The sequence below is a fragment of the Halichoerus grypus genome, chromosome X (assembly GCF_964656455.1).
Source record: "Halichoerus grypus chromosome X, mHalGry1.hap1.1, whole genome shotgun sequence".
Classification (NCBI taxonomy): domain Eukaryota; kingdom Metazoa; phylum Chordata; class Mammalia; order Carnivora; family Phocidae; genus Halichoerus; species Halichoerus grypus.
In genome coordinates this window covers 65,444,483-65,453,833 of record NC_135727.1, presented here as the reverse complement: position 1 = coordinate 65,453,833, position 9,351 = coordinate 65,444,483, and the positions used below count along the sequence as shown (strand labels likewise).

The 9,351-nt window shown below is 38.0% G+C and overlaps 1 protein-coding gene across 1 annotated transcript; it reads right to left on the bottom strand.

Moving 5' to 3' along the window:
* Positions 1 to 1,004: 1,004 nt before the first annotated feature.
* On the bottom strand, positions 1,005 to 9,071 carry TAF9B (TATA-box binding protein associated factor 9b). Its single transcript, XM_036095999.2, has 7 exons — positions 8,945 to 9,071; positions 8,226 to 8,307; positions 7,780 to 7,916; positions 7,566 to 7,700; positions 6,674 to 6,749; positions 3,840 to 3,947; positions 1,005 to 3,006 (listed from the first exon to the last, which is right to left on the bottom strand). Exons 1-7 carry the CDS (start codon positions 8,993 to 8,995, stop codon positions 2,843 to 2,845), a joined length of 753 nt encoding a protein of 250 aa, XP_035951892.2. The 5' UTR covers positions 8,996 to 9,071; the 3' UTR covers positions 1,005 to 2,842.
* Between the last annotated feature and the right edge of the window lie 280 nt (positions 9,072 to 9,351).

Here is a 9,351-nt window from a genome sequence, read left to right as displayed (position 1 = left end):
TAATACAGAATTATGAATTACTGATAAAATATTGCGAAGAGTTAGGTGTAAGTGTAGCAAATTCAGTTTTAACCTCCAGATGATAGATGTGTATGCCTGTACAGAGAAATTACAATCTTCGTGTCATAAACTAATTCAGTCTCTTAAGCTCAGTGTTTCTTGCTTCCCTTGTTTTCCTTTTTATATCCAAAGCTTCCCTCTAGCACATGATACAAATGTCAAAAAGGGGTCTAAAATGAGAAGACACCTTTCTACCTCAGGCCCTTAGCTACCAGTTTGCCTCTTTAGAAACAGCCACCCTAAGACTGGTTTCCTTTGGTCTAGAGCTACTTAATGCATATAAAAAGCATATTTCCATGTGTGTGTATACATACGAATTAAAATATATATGGTAGTATATTATACACTGCTTTGTACCTGCTGTTCTGATTAGTGTTGTCTTTCCTAACTCTCAAGTACTTCCCTTCACTCTGGACTCCTTAGGATCAGTGTGCATTGTTTTCTCTTATCCCCACATACTGGCTGTATTCCTGTATTCATACTCAGATCAAAAACACTTGTTTCCTACTTGTAAAAGGAAGAACTTGGGACCACAGTGTCCTCACCACATTTACCATCAGTACTCTTTTAAAAAATTCCACCTGGAAGCTGGAGGACAAGAGCTGCCTTAAGTCATTCTAGAAGCTATATTAGGTAGACATAATTAGGGAAGGGAGTTCTGCAAGATAAAGCAGTCTTCATTTGAAAACTGGCTGACCTAGCAAGTGCCTCAGTTATATGTACAAATTCCTACCAAAGACAGCATGTTTTTAACAGATTTAAACCCATATTCATTTTTATTTTTGCTTTACTATGAGTCACGTGCTGATTCCAAATAAAAGCAAGCAATTCCCTGATTTATAATTAAGTCACCCATTAAATCTTAATTGCTTTTTGGGCCTCAGAATTACTGGGTCTTGTTCATCTTCCTTGAATCCCTTAAATCAAAAATGAAAGATAAATGGTAAGTTCAACTTTTTATTAATAATCTTGGAACAAATACATTAACAATTTCTTAGAGTTATAAACCATTTTACAATTTCAAAGGAATTTTCACATATGCTAATTAAATCCTCACAACATCCCTGTGAGGTAGGCAGGGTTGGTGTTATTTTCCTATTACTGAGAACTAGGCTCAGAGGTGAAGTAAGGTCACATAGTTGGTAAATGATGGAGCCAGGACTAGAACCTAGGCTTTTTGACATGCTGCTTCCCTGAGAACATTCAAGTAATGATATCCTATGCTATATAATGAACATTTTTCTCCTATGATGATCAGATCTGTTTTTTAAGTTTGATACTACCTTTTTCCTAATATTCAGAAACACTCAAACGGTGATGAGACATGTCTTCTCTGTCACTGGACTCTTTCTCTTCAATGTATCAAGCACCATCCTAACATGAAACTTTCTTGTGTTATAAGTTTTGAGGATCCTTGGCTATAAGTTCTAAATTATGATGCGAAAATTTATTTTAGAAAATTCTCCAAAATTCCTATATTGAGTATGTCAAACTTACTTAAAAACAAGCCTATTTATATCTTTGAAAGCTTTGCAATCTTTCCCACCAAGATGTTTAAACGTGTATAAATGGAAAATAGGGAAAGGTGTTTAGCAACATTACTGGGAAGCCTATGCACAGTACACATAAGTGCAGGTCACATTACACCGACTTGTTTTTGTTGTTGGCCTTCTAGAGGAAGGAAAACCATTAGAGAATTTTCAGGTCTGATCCCATCTCATATATAATATCCAGCAGGGTCCATCTCATATATGATATCCAGCAGGGTTCAAGCAGTAGTGATCATAGCATATATGTATATGGTAGAAAGGAAAAAAAAAAAAACACTTGCTCTTCAGTGGTTTTTGCCTAGGTCCAGTGTAAATATACTTATCAAGGCAGATCTTAAGCTATAGCATCTCTGTTAAATTTAGAAATGTGAAATAATGGTGGCGTTATCGACTTGGAATATAAGATAAACTGTAACTGACCCCAAACTATGTGTTAAAAGCAGAGTAAAAGCTCAGCATGAAAGGCAATGGATAAAACTCAAGTGCTCTGGTATGGAGAGAAAAACAGCAAAGCAAACTTTCAGGCATGTAAAGCAGGTTTTAAAAACAGGAAAATGACACTGAACTGTATTATCAGGAATTACATGTTTTTTAAACTTGAGTTTTGGCCTTCTAAGAGTATTGGGAGAAACTTAAGCCTATGGGGAAGAGGTGGTACAGAAAATGAATGGGATCTAGAAATGGGGTTGAGGACATGGGAGGTTAGGGAACATCAAGAAACAAATACACTCCAAATTTAGAATCCCTTTAAATCCATCCTTTCCAAAAAATACTTCCTAAAGTTAGAGATTTGGTCAAAAAAGTTGGTGAAAACAAAAATTGTGACTATTTTACCTTATAAAAGAAAGTAGTATTTAAATGTAGATGAGAAATTATGCTATTAAAGATTAGTCCACTGATCAGGCTGTAGAAACTTGAAACTTAAGTGCTGCTGTCAGTGATACATGGCAGAAAACTGCTTCCAAATATAAAATTGTCATGGTAGAATTCAACATTAATCAAAATATTCAGAAACAAATACTTTTTTACTTGAAGCCTAATGAAAAAACACTGGTATGCTTACCTAAGATACCTGTTCTAAGAAAAAAATTAACAATTTAAGCTAATGTGAAAAATACTGCAGCTACATTTAAGTTTTCTAAGATAAAACTTGAGAAGATAGAGAACATTCTAGTTCAGTATAATGGGCTCCAAACCAACTACACGTTTGAAATACATCTTGATTGTATTCCTTACATAGTATCATTATCATCATCATCTTCGTGTTTTCTCTTCAATGGGTTTGATTCATTGGCCATGTTCTGTGATGAAACCATGTTGGTGGTAATAAGAATATTTTTGGGCCCAATTATTGAAGGATTAATCAGAACATTTTGAACTGCAGTTGTTGCAGGAACTGTAAAGAGGAGAAAACATCCTCAAACTGAATTACCCAATATTCAACAAGGCTAATTCTAATAATTTAATAGCATGAATTGCAACTACATCATAGAAGAAACTTGGGTATTCATGCTACATTAAGAGTTCAACAAAATTTTTTAGTACTTAAACTAGTATCTAGTACAACATTAAAATTGTTTTTTTTTTTTAACTTAACCACCTAAAATTTTGGGTAGTATCTAGCCATGGGAAGCAGTGCACTGGACTCATGGAACACACTAAAGGCACATGTTCAGGGTCGGGAATCCCATTTCCCTTATCATATAAGTAGTTTACTGTGTACAGTTAGATGTCAGAAGATGTAAAATTGAAATACATGCAGTAATAAACTATGCTGTAACAGAATTCTACTTACGTATTATCCCAACTTTATATGTACCCTTCCATGAAGTGAGTGAAGGTATAATTATTTGATGTACATTAAGTTATATTATTTCCTTGAGCTTTACCCCTAAGTGCTTTTCCCTGAAGATGCCTTAGGTTTGTGGACCCCAGCTTCTTTTAATTCAGTGTTGTTTGAGACTCTGATGGTCATACTGAATACTCTCCTCTCCCAAAACATTACATATATGTAAAATCTCACACAGTTTTAGTGGGCTCATAGACCCTTCTGAAGAACTGATTTTCAGCATTACTGCCACCTTCCTGGTATGATATTAAAACAATTCTTGCTATAGGAATACAAACTGTTCTATAATCACAAATTATTCACAAATTTTAAAAATTAAAAAAAATTAAAAAGAACCACTTGAAACCCCCCCACCGCCCCACCCCCGCCCATCATGTTACCTGATTTGACAGGTGTGGACTGAGAAGGTGGAATCTGCACCGTAAATCTTTGGCTTGTCACTGACACTGGAGGTGCAACTTTATTTGGGACAGACGTTTGCGGGGTTGCTGTGGTTGTAATGAACAGACCATGTTAGTTACAGGACTTCATTATATGGGTTCATATTCTGCACTCCTTAGCTTATCAGAAACTACCTTCAAAGCACAGGGAACTAATGAAAGGTGAGGAAAAAAATCATCAGAAATAAGCGAAGTACAAGCTCAATAGTTCAGATGCTAAAAATTCAGTATAGTATAGTGGTAAAGAAGTAGGCTCTGGAGCCTACCTACTTGAGTTTGAATCCGGGCTTTATCACATACTAGCTGAAAGTCCTTGGGCAAGTTTAAAATCTTTTAGTACTTCAGTTTTCTCACCTGTCAAATGGGACCAGCAGTACCTATTACATAGGATTCTTGTGAAAATTAAAATAATCTCTGTAAAGCTCTTCAAATAGCATCTGACTCTGAATTTTAGCTACATGAAGTTGTGAAATTGAGTGTCTAAATGAGCTAGCAGAATAAAGGCCCAAGTTTGCTATTCCTTACGTTAGGTGGCATTTTTAATCTCCGTCACTTACTGAGAATTAGAAAATGTCTACTAGGCTCATGAAGCTAAATCAACACGCATCTAACAAAAGCCTATCAAATAGACCCTCTTAGGGTGCCCAGGTGGTGCAAAAGTCATATTCCTATTCTATACCCAGGTACTTTTTTAAGCAGAAAGGGATGTTGGAGATAATTTAGTCTAAATCCCCCCCCATCTTAATTCTGCCCATTATTCCAGGTACAACTCAAATACCACCCCATTTTATAAAATTTGATTTGCTCAGAAGTCATTGACTGCCTCTGAAATTCCCCTGACATAGTATGAGAGCCTTTATTAGTGTCTTACCTCGTTCACTAAATTACAAACCTTGGCTGAGACTTTATCCTTAATGAGCATATGGTTTTTGTGCCCTACTCCTAATGGGTACTCCACAAATTTTTGCTTAATGAATGAATTTTGCAAGACTCAGAAAGACATACTGACATCATAGCTATAGCTCTCTTAAAAAATTTATGGAAACACGTCTGTTCCTAGTTTTTCCTTTGGGGGTGCAGGCTTTCCATACATCCCTTCCCCTGGAACCAGCAGTGTGCCCAGGGAAGAGTTGCTGAAAAAACTACAGCTATTCTCCCTAGGGACAAAGAGGAAGAAAGCCTGAATGGGGGAAGAAAGCTCAAAGGTACCCAGGAATTTGGTTTTAGTGCTTTCTCTCCCCAACTCAGGAGGTGAGGCCTTACTCTAACATATCTTCATTCCCAGGCAAGTTTTCTGATGTATTAAGGGTCAGTTCAAAGAATTTGGTGAAGCTTAATGAAACAGTATTAGGTATTTTATTTTGTCAAGGAAATTCACAATAGGTAGATGTTTTCTTGGCCATTACCATAAGGATTTGCTATCATTTAAGTAAGTATGGAGTTTCAGCTTTAAAACTGAACACGGTAGATACTTAGTCTTGAATGCTTTATAAAATTCATTTTTTTAAAGTTTAAAACTTGTATCTTTAATACTAGAGTTTAGCAGCTCCCTCATTCTAGATTAAAAATCTCTAAAACGTATAATAAGTGTCTAACAGGGATAAAAATCACAACTGATAACTAAAATTGGTTAACTTGACAACATGTGTAACAGATTACCACAGCCTAGAGTTTTTTAAAAAACTGGTATTCACTGAAGTAATATGAATCCACAGATAAACAGTATATGACCAAAAAGTTACACAAATTACATAGGCAAATTTCTGTCCACAAAGGTCACGTGCGGGTAAATTAGAAGTGTACAATTAATATTATACCAAGTTGGTCTTAAAATGTTGAAATGAGAATATGAAGAGATTATCTACACACTGCAAAAATCAAATGCTGCTTACATTAGAGCTATATGACATCTGTAGGACTCAAGTTATAAACCTAAGAGCCAAAAAAAATCAATACAGGTCAAAGAGAAGGGTTATGTCTGAAAATACTTCATGAGAAATCCAGCAGGAATGTAGGACCAAAAAACCAGGAAATCTAAATCCATTTGTGTGTTATTAGCTAAACAATAACAAAAAAAAATCATGGTTTCTAAATACCATTCTCCATGCAAAGGAACCACAGCTCTTTGGAGAAGTGGCTGTTTGTAGGACTGGGGTAAGGAAAATTAAGGTGAGCTTAGAACATCTTGTGCCAGAAAGCAAGAAATGCTCAAAGAATGACGGAGCCCTGTCACAAAGGGCACAGGAGACAGCCTGAAGGGGCAATATAGTTGATAATCAATACTACTATTCTTGAAAAGATTAGTATTAAAAACAGTGATTTTTTTCTTTGATAAACTTACGCTTTTTGTACATTTTATTTTATTTTTTGCAACTTCTTGTACATTTTAAACTTCTTTTTGTTGCATTCTCTTGCCAGTTTATTCAAATTTATTTCTGATAATAAGCAGGCTACTGCCATGAGTGTTTGGCAACTTGATTTGTATAGAAGGCAGAACACAGCTTAAACTTTTTGGTGCCTAGTTTATACCAACAACAATGCTGGGTAATGTCCAATTCTATACTCATTTGGGATAAGATACTCCTTGTGGCTTTCTCATTTCGAAATCTGATAAAATATATGTTTATAGTTTTACTAGAGGACAAGCAAATGTTATCAATGGCAACACACATTTGGGAATTTCTGACTCAGCTTTTGACTTGGATTATAGTTCAAAATCAAGCGCCGAGGAACTTCTTTACCAGACAGAAAAGTCATTTCATTCTCTCACTTACCTACAGTAGGAGTGGAAGGTCTGCTACTAACAGCACCAACACTTAACCGTGGTACTAGTCTTCCTTGGTTAGGTCCCTAGGGGATTTAAAAAACTTATTAATTTTAATATTGTTCAGATCTGACCCCTAAACTTACCAGGAATGAATTATTAATGGTAACCCATGGCAAGAATGTCCTGTTTCTGTTCCGTTCTAAATCCAACATTTAAACTAGGGTCTTCACAAGCATATATAGTATAAACAAAACATATATCTATATAAAGGATATGAGTACACATAATATTAAATTGTATACAGTATTTAAGTTTAGGGTAGAGTCTTATTTGGGGATAATAGCTAACATCTTCATGATTTTTAATCTTAGCTGGTCAGTATCTTAACCTAAAAAGAAAGGTACTCTTATAGCAGAATTTCAGACAACAAAGGCAGCTAGCTGAATGTGGGGAGAACTTTTTCAGTGGTGGGAGAGCCTTAGGTCATATTTCAGAAAGTGAGTCCAATTCCTGATGGTATACCATTTACTCTGTTATAAGGTGCCACAAAAAACTGATAAAATGTAAATACTGGGAGTTATGAGACCTGGGAATCAGTCCCAGCTTTGCTACTAATTCCATAGATGAATTGAGGATCAGTTCCCTGATGTGAAAATTAATTGTTGAGTTAGATGAACGCTAAAGTTCCTTTTTGTTCTAAAAATCTTGGATCTTGTGTTTTGTATTTTAACATAGTAGCTAATTGCAGAGATGGTATTTTCAAGGCTATAAATTTAAAAAGTCCTAGTAAATTATCTTAGTCTTTAACCTACTAATCTATCTACAGGAATCTGCTTTTTACAGATTTCCCCTAACACATCTCACCTTTTTAAAAAACTAAGCTGACCACAGATTCTTACCTTTTTAATTAAGGACTTCAGCCTATAGTTTGGAGCTGTTAAGCAGTATCTGTCAGGTGGCAGTCTGGGTCCTGCATATGGCTTAATCAGTGGTAAAGGGGTTTGATTTTTCTGCCTTGCAATATCCAGTAAAAACTAAAAAAAAGAAAAATCCTTATTAGAACTACAATCTAAGAAATTTTATGTAAAATGAACTTCAGATAAGTTTGCTCACATCTCTCGGAGGAGGAGAAGTAAAAGATTGATCAGCGCGACACTGGATTGCCAGTCTCACATCATCTGCATCAACATTAGGTTTCTTAGCATGGCTTGAATAAATTTTTGCATCATCCAGAATTGTAGTCACATATCCTTTAAGAACAAAACATTATTAAACATGAAAACAGCTTAATATTTATGGTTACTTTTCTTAATGGGAGGTTCTACTAACTTCTAGAAAGTTTATGAATTTTGGTTCTATAATTGTCCTATTTGCATGGCCATTTTTAAACAGATACTACAGTGTAAATACTACTGTCCCCTTAGCTTGAGCTCTTTTTTACTGCTTTAGGCTGAATTCTATGATAGTAACTGTTCAAGCAGTTTAGTTGAAAATGTTCTTACAATAAAACAATGTTTTCAAATTCACAAGTTAGGCAAGTTTTTGTTTTGTTAACTTACGGAAAGCAAATTCCAACATTTGATTTATAACCCTTGGTTCATACTCCGTAATTCCCATATCCTTCAGGATTTGTGCCATCACCTGTGGATTCGAATAAAAAACGCCAGATGCATAATCTAGGTACTGGAAATCAAGACTGGACCAAAGGTAGTATTTATATTTATGATAAAAGTTCCCCCTTCTCTGGGCTCCAGACTTGTATTCATATACTTTTCCTCTCAAGTGAGTGTCAGGATCACACCAAAAGCCGTCGTAATCTCTCCTGAAAACTTTTTATTTTTTGGCGGGGGCGGGGGCAAAGAGAGAAGAAAAAGGCCCGGGGTGGCTTTCCCATCGGGAAAGCTAGGGGAGGCTACAGCTGGTTGTCATTTTCGGATGTGGCGATGGGGGAAGCTAGCATCAGTACACTGGACGCGAGAGTCAGGGCTCACAGACCTGGCGAGACGACAAAGCCTCTGGGGCCCAAGGTCCAGGAGACAAAGCCGGGTGGCTGGACTGCGCACTCTGGCGGGCCGCAAGCCTCCCCCTAGCGGGGCTGCCAGGGTTGCGGGAGAAACGCCCCGGGGTCCAGGGCACCCCCGTATCCCACTCCTTCTGGCCGCCCCGATTGGGCTGAAGCGGGCACGCGAGCCCGTCCGGAGGCCCTCCGCTAGGGCCTGCCTCCCAAGACGCCAGCCGCGCCGAGCTTCATGCCCCGCCTCTCATCCTTCGCACTTACCAAGGCATCTCTCGGAGCGTTCTTGGGAGGCGCCATCTTGCCGGACTCCATGTTATCCTGCCGCTCGTCATCCGGGGAGAGAGGGCTGCTCGCAGGCTCCTCGCTCAGGCTCCACCCCTGCGGGGTGCGGAAGGCGGGGTTAGAGCGCGGCCCCGCGGGCTGCTGCTTTTCAGCTGCTGCTCAGCGCCGTGGAGTCGGAGGGCAGCAGGGCTAGCAGTGGAGCCCGCCGCGGGCTCGGGAGGTTTGGAAGAGACGGGTAAGTCTTCCCTGAGGAACCCTCGGCCAACACTTGGAAGAGCCAAGAAGCTCGTCTTCATAGAGCTGTTCTCCGGTAAAATGTACCAAATGGGTCACCCTTGTCTTTTCTGGGACCCCTCTTCACACTTTCCTGCTGCTGCTCTGGCCCC